The 14,949-nt window shown below is 42.7% G+C and overlaps 1 protein-coding gene across 2 annotated transcripts in view; it reads right to left on the bottom strand.

The window, feature by feature from the left end:
- Positions 1-689: 689 nt before the first annotated feature.
- The window catches only part of zzef1 (zinc finger, ZZ-type with EF hand domain 1), a 34,323-nt gene continuing 20,063 nt past the window's right edge, over positions 690-14,949 (bottom strand). The window contains exons 39-54 of one of the 2 annotated variants that reach the window (XM_062405920.1): positions 14,739-14,902; positions 13,833-14,113; positions 12,985-13,159; positions 12,759-12,891; positions 12,441-12,667; positions 11,914-12,219; positions 11,724-11,824; positions 11,461-11,596; positions 10,792-11,151; positions 10,515-10,658; positions 9,617-9,785; positions 9,422-9,520; positions 9,103-9,268; positions 7,783-7,933; positions 5,100-5,171; positions 690-2,936 (exon numbers count right to left, since the gene is read on the bottom strand). In XM_062405920.1, coding sequence (XP_062261904.1) covers positions 2,856-2,936; positions 5,100-5,171; positions 7,783-7,933; positions 9,103-9,268; positions 9,422-9,520; positions 9,617-9,785; positions 10,515-10,658; positions 10,792-11,151; positions 11,461-11,596; positions 11,724-11,824; positions 11,914-12,219; positions 12,441-12,667; positions 12,759-12,891; positions 12,985-13,159; positions 13,833-14,113; positions 14,739-14,902 — 2,765 coding nt within the window. In that variant the 3' untranslated portion in view covers positions 690-2,855. Of the gene's footprint in view, positions 2,937-5,099; positions 5,172-7,782; positions 7,934-9,102; positions 9,269-9,421; positions 9,521-9,616; positions 9,786-10,514; positions 10,659-10,791; positions 11,152-11,460; positions 11,597-11,723; positions 11,825-11,913; positions 12,223-12,440; positions 12,668-12,758; positions 12,892-12,984; positions 13,160-13,832; positions 14,114-14,738; positions 14,903-14,949 lie in introns of both variants that reach the window. The other variant, XM_062405919.1, reaches the window with a different exon arrangement.

Raw genomic sequence — 14,949 nt, forward strand, 5'->3', positions numbered from 1 at the left:
TAGAATCAAGGAAATAAAGAGGATTTTCCCAATGTCACCCTGAACCAGATCACTGATCTTAGCAAAGCATCACCCCGCTTTGCCAAGGCTCCCCTTATATCATGAGGACATGACACTTATTAGAAGCCCTTTCTTTTTCGTCTCGCTGCACGGCTGGTTCTTTTCATCTTTAAATGACAGCTCTGGGATCCTGGGTGAACAATCAACAGAGGCAGGAGACGGAGCGGAGGGGAGACAAGCAGTAGGAGGGGAGGTATGAGGGGAGGGGGAGGGCAGGGGGGGCTGGAGCTGCTGACTCACTCTGGTGTGGGGGCTCTGGTGGCGCAGAGGGGCACTGAATCATCTGTTGCCTTATTGAATGCTTCCTGCGTTTGATGTCATTACCGCCCCGGTGATCATCACTTCCGTCATCAGCGTCGTCCCCGAGACTCCAGGTTGGAGGCAGGGGAGAGACGGAGGAAGCGTGGAGGCAGACCAGAGGCTGACGGTCTTCTGAGGTAACACAAGGAGAGACTGAACAGAAGGGACACGGCTCCTGGAGGAATGGACCGGGCTGGATTTTAGATTGCAGAGAGGAGCATTTTATGGGAGGGAGATGATTGTACTTGTTTTCTTCGGGGTACAGACGCAGCAGGAAACAGGAGGACTGATGCTGCTGGATCACTGAGAACAGTGTGTGTAGACTGACCTTTTAATATACAGTCTATGATACTGACTGAGTGACCAATACATTATTTGTTGCTGGGCAGGATTCCCACATTGAGCCAACACGTAGTAAAAATGACAGCAGAGGTTTTACTTAAGTAATTTCTATTTTAATTACAAATGAACCACATTTCAACCCACACTTTTTTTTAACCTTCAATGTGCCATGCATACAAAATCAAAGTCAGTGTCCACCTGTTGGCGCCCAATAAAGTTTCTATTTGTCAGGGGTAGATATCAAAGTCTTTCTCTTGTGCAATCAATATTCACAGATATGTACATTCAAATTAGTCAGCTTCAAAAATCAAGTATCCTCGCGAAAAAGAGAAACCAACATTAAAAGTAAAAAGTTACAAAAAACCTTTCAAATGAAACAATATATTTCTCTTTAAAATAGAATTAATAACTATTTCCACTAACATGAGTTAAATTATGATTGCTTCATTATTAACCATAGGCACGTTGTAGATAGGCGAGGCGTCGTAGAAGCCAAATGGAGGAAATGTATGTCTTCCTCTTTCCTCACTGCAGCTGATGTTTGTGTAAACAAAACCACTGAGCTATCGTACGGTCCCTGTGGGGACCAGTTCAAAATTAAAAGTAAAAAATAAAAATAAATTAAAAGGAAAAAACAAGCGGAACGATGTCAAATGGTTTCCTCTGTGATAAGTGGTGAACAGAGACTCTCATGGCTCACAATGATTGGTTTCTTTGGTATAAAACCACCATGACCTCCCACGGCTATAATAACTACATGATCTGGAACTGATGCAGTCATGATTGGAAAACAAAACCGAATTAACTCGCCCTCTTTCAAACTGGGGTTTGGATTTAGCAAACGAGACACAACCGGACGCCTCCTTCACGTGACTTGGCTGTACATGTGAGCGATGCAGATGTGGCTGCAGCTGGATCTCAGCTTTGTCACATGTGCAGTCAATAAGTCCCATTCGTCATCTGAGGAAGCGTCACACAGATTATTTGTGTGAGAACAACAGATGAGGTAAGAATCAACCTTCGGCCTAACAAACATTAGTCATGATAGTGGTGAGTAAGTGGAATAAGTGTCTATTTTACGGTCACTTTTTTTTCAACATTTCTCAAAGATTCAAGTGTCCATCTGTGCATTAGTGGGAAGCACAAGTTTGAAACAGGTATTTGTGTTTTTCTTGAATTCTTAACGACACACAAGATTTGACGGAACCGATGCATAATTAAGCTTTGCGTTAACTTCTGTGAAAGAAACCTTGATGCTTAAACTGCTGAAACATATATTGAATTAAATAATAACAGGGAATAACCTGATCTGTGGATAAAACCGTAAATTCTGGATGTCCTAATAACAATGTTGATGTTATTTATTCCCATGAACATTTGGCATCATTGCCTCTCATTCATGTAATGTAGTGGAGTTATGAGATTGATAGAGTAATGGAGTAATGGAGAGGAATGCCTTGCAATAGTGGTTTCCCTCAGCTCAGATGTTAATTGTCACCCTATGCAAAGATTATGGCTAAATGAGTATCATCTTCATCCTTCTCGAGTGGGACAAACAGCTTAAAAGGACAGAAGGACGGAAGGGAGGAAGGAGCAGAATGAGCTTGTAGGTCAGTACTTTCTCCCTGTGGTGACTAATGAGACTCCACTGTCCTGGACAGTATTTTTAGGATGCTCTACATGTCCGCAGAGACACGCCAGTCGCCAAGGTGACCTGTTTTGGGCGTGATTAACCGTGTAAACCGAAATGGATGCTGTTAAGGGGGCGGGGGAGAAAAACGGTTGTGAAGGTTACAAATTTGGCACACTTCATGTCCTCAAGCATGGCATCTTCAAGTAAAAACGTGAAAAACTAAACAAAAGAGATATCGTTCCTGTTCCAGTGAATGGACATGCTGATAAACTGGACTCATCTAAGGCAAAATGGATTGTGAGTAAGAGTGGAAAGTGCTCTGCCAGTCCCCCCCCTCCCCTCCCTCACCACCACCACCATATGTCCACAGTGCTTCAGTGAGTTACAGGCGTGGAGGGCGGGGAGGTCCTGTTAGAGGGTAAGCACTGGGTGGTCAGAGAGGTTTTCCTCCCTCGCCTCTCTGTTCCTTGTTCGGAGCGAACGTGTCCCCTACAGGTCGCTGTCCTCGCTCAGATCCCTCTCAGGGGGACATGGTGAGTAGCTTGGTAGATTTATTGGGGTAATTTATAGCCAGGCTGATGGCAGCAATGTTCTTCAGAGCCTAAACAATAAGGAGAGAAAAAGTTGCATTAGTAAGTGAATGAAATACAGAAGAATGAATGCAGGGAGAAAGAATCGAAGAGTTGACGTTATGGATAGAAAGCTAGTTTTTCATCTGCGCTGTGCTCTGCATGTTGAGTGATGATAAAAAGGCAAACTGAGGGTGAATAAATAGCACAAGGACGTCTGCGTGGTTCGCTTCACCTTATTAAATAGCTAAGTGCTTAAACACCTACGCTGCCTTTCAGTGGATTTGTTTGCTCCACTGACATCTGTTCACCTGGAGCCGCGGGTTGGGGACATCAGTCATGTGGCGGTTGTTTGCTGTGGTTTGAGGCGATCGGCGAGTGCTTCCACCAGCTCAACATCGCATTTTCATACAGCACTCCGATCCAAGATGAACAGACTCACTTTACACCAGTTTACCAGAGAAGGGATCCTCATGCGTTCGCTGAATGAACCATTGACATCACCCTCACGCAACAAATATCTAAATGTTACACACGATATTGAGTTAAAGGATTTTGATGATCTTAATTCAGTGCATTGAACATAGCTGATAATTTACAAAGAATCAAGATCTAATCCCTCTTGTTATAGTTAGCTAAGAGCAAACAGCAGGCTTGCCATTAATTTGTCTGTTTGATGCTGACCAAATTTGTTCAGTGCAATGACCCAACGTTGTTTGAATTAGTTTCTGGTTTTATGTTCCCTTATCTGCACCTTCACTATTGGTTCTTTTCTGATAATTTTAGTCTCTTTAAAAAGGTCCAGTGAGTAAGATTCAGGGGAAAGGGATTAATTGGCAGAAATTGTAAATAAAATAATCATAGTCATGTTTTCACTAGATTGTTTCATCTAAATTGTACAAATGGTTGTTCTCTTTACCCTAGAATGGGCCATTTATATTTAAATACTTAATATTTATGTCAGAAGTGGGTCCCCTCTACGGAGGCCACCATGTTTTTCCAAGTCTACCAAACTGGACAAACTGAACACCTTTTGAGTTTTTAAGACAACTAAAGACTATCACAGGTTCTCTTTCATGTCTGGAAGGTGAGGGTGAGGTGAGAGGTAATCAGCTACAACATTCTACCACATTCACCACTAGATGTCACTAAATTGTACACGCTGAACATTTAAAATTTTGACCCACTTTAAAAGTACACTTCGCCCACTGATTTCTTTGACCCCGTTCAGACCTGGTATTCACACCAAATTTATCCTGTGATCCGATCCTTCACATCAAATTCAGAAGTTGTCTGGGACACATGTGGTCACATGATTTTTTTTCCCAAGCGTCCTTGGCCACATTTAAAGGACCGCCTATTCAGCTGACGTCTCTGACCCTCTGCACTTTAAACTTATTTTACTCTTCTAAGTGACCAAACAAGATTTGTTAATAGCCATCACATCCATATCAAAACTGATCATCACTGATTCTTTTCTTAAAGGTTCAGTGTGTAGAATTTTGTGATATCTAGTGGTGAAGTTGCATGTTGCACTTGAATAAGGACAGCTTTGAAAGATTTCTTCTAATACTGTAAGACCGGCCAATTTATTCTTGGACTGTACATCACAGCTATCACAATGGTTCTGACTTCAACCAAGTCACCTATGGTTTAGTTTTCAACCTGACTGGTATTAGGTAACTGCTCAACAGAACCACCCACAGTGTTTTTTCCACCACATCCTCTGCTCCTTTAGGTTCCTCTGCTGTGTTTACAGGGTCCAGACAAGGGTACAGAGCTGTGGCTCTAGCTGCCGCGAATGCTAATGGCCTGTAATTACCAAATACATTAGTCCTGAGTGCTGCCCACACATTCAAAACAAGGGGAGGGGGAGTGCCAAAGGATCTGCTGGGTGTCAACAGCTTGGTGATTCACTAGCAGGAGAGACTCCAGCCACTAGCTGACTCACAGCCACTAAGGACCATTCAATCAAAGGCACCGCGTGGATAAGAAAGAAAGAAAGTTGCATAATATCACAGCATCTCTAGGTTCTTAGATACTTTATCTGAGCTTTTATACACATCAGATAAAGATTCACAATTTAAAATCATCAAAGTTGACCTGAGGGATCCTGGAAGCGGGGAGGACTTCAGTTAATCAAGGCACAAATGGTTATTAAGTGAAACAAAACAAACAAGGCGTAGAAGTCTTACCATTGCAGTCTGATTGAGGAGCTGCTCGTCAGTGGTCATGGCTAATAGGTACTCCTTGAGGATGCCCTGTGCCTGAGAAACAAGTCAAAGGTTGGAAATAAATAATGCTTCTTCTGCAACATCACAATCACAGATTCACCTCACACGCCAGATGAATAGAGCTAACTTCACGAGACACAAGACCAGCTTACAAAGAGATGAATTCACTTATAAATGAGGCCTGGTTCCCTCGCAACTATTCATCTCCAACTCAGCATCAAATTTAGCTGTGGAATGTTGGAAAAGTAATTTGAAATTATAAACAAACTGAAAAATTCTTCCACTGCAGCGCGACGGGAGAGACGTACCTCTGGTTACATAACCCGGGGACTTTGGGGAATACAGATAAGAATAAAGAGACTACATCGAGGCTTAATGGACTGAGACCGGCCAAATGGAGCTTTTACAGAGCTGAAGACACTGTCCAGAGCCCGCAGGTCACCATCAATCTCAAAACACCCCGAGTGTTTATGCTGGGGAACATCCTAGGACGATTTGTACAGTCAATAGCGCGTGACATACTGTTTTGATTCCTAAATATAACTTTTCACTTCCTGGGGTAGAAAGTGCACTCACTTGACGAGGCCCTGATCTTTATGTGCTTGCAAAGAAAAAGCCCCGACGCTGGTATGTGAATCGACACTGGCCAAAAAATATTATATATTAATACCTAATTCGACCACAGAAGGAGCAGTGATGTGTCCAAACACTCATGACCTTTACTGCGTGTCACCAAGAAGCGGTTGACCTCCGCTGTTTGTCAACAGTGCAGCTAAGCCCACCTGTCATCACAACAGAGCCACCAACTTCTGTCCACACAAATCTTGACTCTATGGGAGGATGTTGACAGATAGTGCTCTGTGTTGTAGGCAGAGCATTGATCCTTACAGCTGATGTGAGGTTTAAATAGTGACTTGTCTCCTCTGTATTAGCCTCATACCAGTGCTGCCAGCTCCTGCAACAGTATAGGGACATTATGTATAGTTAGGGCCCAAGCCACAGACCTCTACTGAAACTGAAGGATCTATCATTAATCAATGAAGCAGCCCCTGCAGCACGTTACCTACTGTACATTCCTGAAACATGTAGCATGCTAGGATGTAGAAAAAAGCCTCTTTGGACTATAGCCTTAAGCCAACAGGTCTAGCTAGCCCTATTCAAACTCCATCTACAGAATCTATTAGATTCACTCCAAAATCACTGTGTGCAATCAAGATACATATGCTTTCTATGACACAGGAAGTTGTTTTAACTTCACAGTGCAGTTCTATCTCAGATCTGCCCCAAAATTCAGATGTTAAAGTCCTGACCTCATTATATGAACATTCCAAGACTCACTGGGTGTGGCAAAATGGCTCAATAAGGCCCCCTACAATATATCAATGCGTCACGTTTTATCTACACATCTGAAATTTGGTCGGCACATACAACATGCCCGGACACGAATGGGGGTGCAAGAGCCGGTTCAACGCTGCTTGCAGACTTAATATCTTTTGAATCCAGTCTCGATGGTGCATAGCTGACGGACTGCTTGTGTGACACAGTTTGGAATCACATCCACCAGCTTAATTCATGTCCAGCTCACAGCCACTTGCATCCTGAAACAAGGGCACTGATGCCACAACTCACTGTGACCGTTTCACTGTTATATCTGGAAAATACAGACAACATTTAGATGGTAAAAATGAAGGAGGTAACCTTAACAACCACCATGTTTGCACTTCTGCTAAACACTACAATGACACCTTCATCTCGGAATCTTCCAAACTGTGGATCAAAAGCTTGAGTCTTCAACTTAGGACCCGATTCTGAGTACTTCTACTGCCCCCTGGCGGTTGATGACACACACGGCTCCATCACATGCAAGAGTCAGTGGGTGCAGATGGGAACGCAGAATACATCGTGAATGACAAGTCAGCTCATGTCATTTTATTGTCAGGTCAACAGCCTCAGGCTTTGCCAACCAGACCTGAAGAGCAGGGGGAAGAAGGTTTCTTGCTCCTCTGGGACTGTCTGGTTCAATTGCATCCACAGATGGGAAACTCCTGGCTGACGGTACACTAATAATCCCTGAGACATCTCCTAATTAATAATTCAAGACAATTTAGACAGAGAGAGGACCCATACGCATCATAAAATGGATAGCAGCTCTTCCTCTCCCGAGCAGTCGGAAGGGCACCAGTGTGGCACTGTGTTGTCTGGCAGATGGCAGAGCCAGGCTTTGGCCCTGAGTCCAGCACAGAACAGGTGGGATGAAAAACAACATGCAAATCTCACAGAGAGACTAATATAGAGAGAGAGAGGAGGAAAAAAGAGGTCAAAATAAAATGTTGAGCAATAATAGTTTCCCTAAAATAACCTTATTCTGATTGTTATCAAACCAAAAGAAAAAATAAGAAAAAGATAAGTTGTCTTAAAGGAGAGCAGACTTGATTCCATTTCCCTGTTTGCCTACAAAGTCAATAATGTTGTCATCACAAGAGAAAGAACACAACTAAACAAATAGCTAAAAGGTCTCTCTGCCACATCTCCAGCCCTAACAACTAAACCCATACAGCACCCAATGTGACCTGTTGTATGACCCAGTCTGCATATGTGCACGTGTGTGAGTGTGTGTGTGTAGATGTGTGGATGCATCACTCACGATGGCATGGGCCTCGGCAATAAAGAACAGTTCGGTGAGGGCTCTGTGAAGAGGCAGCAGGACAGTGATGCTGGTGGGATCCTGGCTCAGGCTGTTTTCCATTGTCATGAAGAGCTGCCACAGAGGTCGCAGCAGCTTCAGCTCACACACTCTGTTAGCAAAACAACATGGAGAAGCAAAGCTGAAAATGAAACTTTATTAATTTACTATACATTAGAAGGGTAACAGCTAAATACAAACAGATATATCAATCTCGGTTATTTAGTGTGAACACTACAGGTAAAATACTATAATGTTGTTCTAACAACTGGATGCTGATCTGTCACTGAAAAGTCCTTTCTCAGCATACGTGAGCTGTACATTTTCATCAATGGCTTCCAACCACACCAAAAATGCTGATAATGTTTCCATATCTCAAACTCAAATTTAGATTGAGATCAGAAACAGATTAATGTGAAAAGATTCCCGAGTGTTTACCACAAAGATCATTCTACAAACCTTAAATCTGGAATTTGAATTGAAAGTTATTTGATTTATCCATCTCACTATTTATTTTTACATCTTAGAATGATTTACATAAAAAAATGAATTGTTATATTTATTTATTAAATGATTTACTCCCATACTCATTTACTTCCTCAGACTTTTTTTCACTTAAAAAAATTACTTTTCTATGGATTCACTTACTGCTCTTTTGGTATTTTATAATCTTATCTTTATTTGTTTTTCTCTTATTCCTCATTTCAAATTCATAAGATATACAATAGTGTTTATTTGGTTGCTGTTCATTTGGTATTGTCTGTGGATGGATGGTATTGTTTTTAATCTGAAATGCACTTACGTAACTGCGTTAGATTTGTTTCTATTGAAACACTTTTCAATAGAAAAAATGAATGATAGAGTCTGATTAAATACCAAAGGAGATCTACCATTAGGATACCTATAAAGGATGTCTTGGCTGCCGAGTCATTCCTCACATATACAAATTTCTCAACACATCCTTCACCCCGTTTCTGTGGTAACTTCCTCTACCACGGAAGTTCATGAGGGATTAGTGAAGGCTTTTATGCAAACTCTGATGGAGCTGCAATCCTGCCCCTCCATGGAAAAACACTGAGGTCAAAATGTGAACAGGATCCTCTTCACCAAGCTCCTTTACTTAGGTCTCAGGGGATGACCCTGATGCCAAAGTAAAAACCTTTGTGTATTTGACTGCTCATGTCCATACAAAACAATACCACTCTATAGATTTAAATGATTTTTAAATGGGAAAGAATCAGAAGTAAAGAGATAGTAATGTATAATCACGGTCGTGCTTACGTCTGTGATTGACACTGTAGGAGGCGGAGCAACAAGTGAATGGCTTTGAGTCGCTGGTTCCCAGTCTGGCGACAGGCCACGCATACCTGCCACTCCCATATGTCAGCCAGTGGCAGGTGAGTGAGCGCTTGTTCATCTGCCAACATTTGCTTCATTATTTCGAACCCTGAATGAAAGACAACACAAAAATGTGAGAGGATGACGACCTGACAACTTCACCAACCTCATTTTGAGGTCAATTTGTATTTTACGTGTGTACAGTTACTGAAACAGCTCATCACAAAATAGAAAGGTGGGTACATGTTCTAATGTTAAGTACCTGTCTGGAATCGTCCTCTGTGACCTCCTGTCACAGTAAACTTGTAGCCCCACTCTGTGTTGCTCATGTCCGACACAAATCTGTAGTAGAGGGTATCACCTGAGAGAAACCAACACAGCAGACATTTGGTAAAAATGATTTACGACAGTTAACACAGCATAAAGACATGAATCTTTTTATTTTTTATTTCCTCACCCGGGATCTCAAAATCGGACCATTTCTGAGGGGAGCCACTGAAGTTGTGGACATCCTGGAGGAAATCACTGCTGCTGGACATGATGAGCTCATCACAACCGTCCTCTGTGTGGCAGCGCGAGTCAAATTTGACTGAAAGGTAGATCGCTCCTGGGATGTTCACCTTGTCCTGCGAAGACAAAAGATGGACACAATAAAGTCTATTAAGTGACTGAAAAAGGTTGAGTTCAGAATACTAAGACATGATCCTTCATAAGTCAAAGCTCACGATTTACAGACACTGTGCTGTCCAACTGTAAGACCCGACAGCTCACACTGTGTGTTCCTGTCAGCTCCTCCAGACCAGCTTTCTGGACCAGTGTTTTTGTCAAAGAAGAAGAAGTTAAAGTTTGTTTGATAACTATGCTAACAAGGGAGAAACATGCTGCCTTGATCCTGTGCATCACTCTGTGAGCTAAAACATCTAAAACAAAAACTCAGCAAAGGGACACTGGAAGATGGTTCGTAAGATTTGGGTGTTTTGAAGAACGAGGCTACTTTATTGTAAATTAATCACAAGCTACACTCTGATTACGGTATATATAAACTATAAACTATTTCAAACTATCAAGGTTTTGCCATTTCAAGCAAAAGGTGCTGTTTTTTAGGGAAGCGTCAATTCTGACATTTCACAATTTCAGGGGCGTCTGACTGGTCCTTGCAACCCCATGTACACTGCACGACAAATGAAGCATGACAAAGCTGAAAACCTATATATAGAAATCACATCAAGTCACAGTGTGTGTCTGGCTTAAGTCTGACCTAATACCATCTATAGTTGCACAACCTCCATTCTGTAGCCAGCTCAAAGGCTGATTTTGAGAAAAAAGAATAACAGTGACGTGCGTCATTTACTCACCTCAAAGTTGGTATTGTTGTCATATGGGTGTTTTGACTCTCTGACCTGCACGGCCATACCTGGCTCCTCCATGAACTGGCAAGCAGTGAGCGAGAGACTGCACAGCATACTCTGCCTGCAACCTTTCAGCACCCTCTGGAGAATCTGATCAAGAACAGAATATCCCCAACACATGAATCCACAAAACACCTATTTTGAATCATATGTGCATATCATATTTTGTATCATTTGCATACAACACAAACTCTTATTTACCAACGGGAGGACAAACTCCTACCTTCTCCCAGAGCGGCCTCTCCTCCAGCTGCATCAACATGTCCAGGATGTAGGCCATGTGCGAGGTGCCATTCAGCTCCAAGTCCTCTTCACTCAGTGATGTCTCTGCAGGCCAGTCAGCCAGCAGCGAGGCCAGCACGTGGCGGGCGTACAACGTTGCGATGGCCTGGTTGACTTTCACCAGATACTGACGAACTGCCCGATTGCTGCGCACGTCCAGCTCCTTGTGCAAGAGAGCTGAGCTTTTGGTGCGCCTCTGTTTGGCGTAACTGAGCTGCATGTCGCTCTCTGAATTGGTGATGAGCTTCTGGGCCACGACGTTGACCTCCTCTGTGGCCTTCTCACAGTAACTGGGTTTAGACTGAGGGAGGAGGACAATGATGGGAAACGTAAAGAAACTGACGAAAGGAAACATCTCAAACACTTTCTCTCTTTTGATTTTTCTTGTCACGGTTGGTACATATATAAGGAACCCACGACCATTCCTAATCAACAACCAAAGCATTGACTGAATTCAATTTTCAATGTTATTTGTATAGCGCCAAATCATAATATACATTATCTCAAGGCTCTTTACATAGAAGGTGAAGACCTTTGAATCAAAACTAAAAACTTTGTAATGTAATTAGCTGTTCCAGATGTTTTCTATTTAAAAGCATATACCACGCACCCCGCAGGACACCACAATCATATCAGTGTCCACAGCCTTGGTGTTCCTCTCCTCAGAACTCGGCCGCCTGTTGGGCTGCCACTTCTGAGCCAGTGTACGGATTGTCTCGTCTGTTTTTATCTCTTCTCCATCAAATCTGACAGTATCACAAAGGCACAATGCAAACAACGTATTCTGGTTTGGATTCAACTGGCCACGGTGGATCATATACAGAAATGAGAGTATATTAGAAAGAAAATCTCCTGGTGGAAAATGATGCTGACCTCTTCTGCACCTCTAGGAAGAAAGAGTCGGTTCTTTTCATCTGCAACTCATACATAGCCCGCAGGATGGGCAGAGGGGCGTTTAAGGCATCATGGGTGATCTGTGTGGACAAAAAAATGGACTTTGGATTATTTTATTATAATTATATTACATTTACCCGCACGTATTTCAAACTGTATCCCTCATCACCTGGAAGCAAATCTTTGTCTCCTCATCGAGACCCTCCAAGGGGTCGGGCCTGTTGACGTCAGTTTCATCGGCGCAGCAGCTGGAGTGGTCCGAGTCCTGCTCCTTTTCCTGCTCTCTTTGGTCTCGCTCGGGGTCCTGGGCCATGGAGTGGATCTCCCTCTTCGATGAGTAGAGCATGATGGAGAGGATCTCTAGATCTCGCAGCAGCCACAGTTTGCTAAAGCCCGTCCCCTTGCTGCACTTCCTCACCAGCAGCTGAGTCAGTCCTGACTGCTGGATGGCCTTCTGAGCTTCCTCCACTCCGTGCTTCTAACCAAGAGGATAACCAGGAATAAGAAAACTTCTTTTAGGATTTTGATCATATATGGCAGCTCAAGATATAACCACCCACAGGTCAGATGTTGGAGTAGGCATACAATACAGTATCACACCACAATGTTATATTAATGAGCTAAGACATTGGCATTTGTGTGTAGCGTGTATTGATTCTCTTGTTGTTGCAATGGAATTAAGTGTATCCCAGGTACCTTGAGTGTGTTGTAGAGGCCTTTAAGGGCCAAGGACAGGACCCAGGAAGCCTCCACAGCATCAGGAGAACCATTGTCCAGACTGGTCTGCAGCAGGTGGCTGATGATGGAGGTGAAATGGCTCAGGTGGCGGCTGAGCAGCGTCTTTGGGCATCCCTGGTCCTCTGACTGTTCTCGGAGGCTGGCTGTGGTGGAGTCCTGAGACTGGATGAGTTGGTAGTCCTTCACTATGGATGAAGGGGAAGCTCAGACACGGCTAATTCTATGTTCACCTCTTAACACTAGCAATGTTATACTAAGTGCTACTACGACACTAACCTGTCTTTCTCTTGCGTGTCCTAACGTCCACCACTGCAGCATGGTTCTTTTCCGTGAAGTGTTTGAGCAAGATCATGTTGTGTTGCTCATTGGCGTTATCGATAAACACCGTCTGAGTGCCCACACACAGCACCTGACAAACACACACACATATATAAGTCACAATTGACTTTGGAAAGTCAGTAAGAAGCGTACAACTCCATCCAGCTGTGTGTATTCTACCTACCTCGGGGAAGCCCACCAGCACCAAAAGGGTGAAGAGGTTGGTGCGCTTGAGAGTTTGTGGCAGCTGCTGAACACAATGATCAGTGAAGGCAGCGATGACCGGGCTCCACTCAGGACAAGCGTTGAGACTGTGTAAAATATCTGCAACTGTGCACGCCCAATCCAGACCAATACGACTGTGCAAGACAAGAAAACGACAACACATGATGAGTTGCAACGGCTTATTCGACACCTGTTAGTAGGACAAACCACTGCAAAAAAAAAGCTAGGCTGTGAGAGAAAGAGAGATTGGTGGCAGTTCTACATCTGATAAGACATTATTCAACAGATATGGTGTTTATTGGAGTTTGTAAAAAATGAAACAAACACACAATGTAACACAGCTTGTCTTCAATTCACGCAGGAATAAGGAGAAACAATGGTTACAACATTTCAGTTTCATTAAATATAATATGTATTATTACAACGCATGTAGCCTTAGATCAAACTGAAGCCACCAAGACCCACATTGTAAATTAAAAAACAACATAACACAACACAAGTTAAGACTATCTATATTAAATGAAAATTCAGAAATGTTCTGTTGCGATGGTCAGGATAGTAAATGTTTAGTATTTAGTATTGTCTCTTTTTTTTTAAGTAATTCTGTCATGTTGTCAATCTATCATTTTAATTTTCAATTTTTTTTTTTATCAAGGAATGAAAATATCTTATTCAGGTCTGAACTGACTCAAATCCAGATAGGTGCAAACTCACTCTTTAGTACCAACCTCTGCATCTGTGCCATCAAGTCAATTGATCTATACAATGAGAACAAACCCTGGCTTCATCAGGTTTCATATGTTTTACCTGTCTAAACAGACGGCTCCGAGGCTGAAGAGCAGCTGAGTGGTCCTCCAACCCTCAGTGTCTGAAGTGGCGGCCTCTCCTTGTGTCAGCAACTCGTATTTGTCAGCTAGAGCCTCTGTGACGGCAATGTCGGCCTCCATTGGAGGGATTCGGAGCAGCAGCTGACCCAGAAGTCCGAGGGTGAGGTGAAAGGTCTCGTTCAGAGAGCCAGCGTTGGAGATAACTGCTTTGAAAAGCTGTGGCAGGATGGAGCTCAGACTGGGCAGACACAGGGTGCAGCCCTGAGGATACAGAAAAAAAAATGTAAATGTTATTTACAGATACAGTGTATTTAAAATAGTAAATGTTAAAGCAATATTGTGATTTGCGAAAATTTGGGTACAAAATAATTCAGTTAGTCGGTTGTAAGAGTCAGTAGATTTTGGTGTAATTGTTTAATCTGTACATTTAAAGTCTGTACTAAAATAAATAGGGTGATGTTTTGGGAAATATGGGTGCTAAAATAAGATAGTTAAGATGTTCATAAAGGTAAAAAAAAAAAAAAATGCACCAAACAGCAACATGATGTATCTTATTTGTTGAATCTGTAATCTGTGGACTTTTTCTTAGTCAGGAGCAGAGATTTTCTGGAGTCTCTTTTGGCTGATCCAAGTTGAAGATGAAACTCTAGGAAAGTTTGTGTATCAAGATAAGCAATTACATGGTATATAACCTAAAATCCATGCTAATCAGTGAGCTTTAAAAGGAGCTAAACCAACTTGCTGCTGGATGCAACTTCATACTCATACTCATACTGTACTACCTACAGACATGTTTGCTGTTTTTATTGTCTTTTTTTATCGCCTAAAATGTCAAACTTGTTCCTCAGTGTGTAACCCATAAAAGCTGGTCTTTGGTTTGACATACTGGTTTGGCTGGAGGCAGCATGGCTGCAAGTAGTCCCAGGATCCTCTCTCTGGAGCATTCTGAAAACACATGCTCCTGGAGGGGGACCTGTGGCAGCCTCTCATCAGTCTCCTTGATAACATTAGATGCTGGGGAGTTGATCTGCCCTGGTCCAGATTCAGAAGCTGAGAGCGATAAAAGAACATAAATTGTTAATCCAGACAGCAAAGGA

This window comes from Platichthys flesus, chromosome 15 (genome assembly GCF_949316205.1).
Source record: "Platichthys flesus chromosome 15, fPlaFle2.1, whole genome shotgun sequence".
In the NCBI taxonomy this organism is placed as follows: domain Eukaryota; kingdom Metazoa; phylum Chordata; class Actinopteri; order Pleuronectiformes; family Pleuronectidae; genus Platichthys; species Platichthys flesus.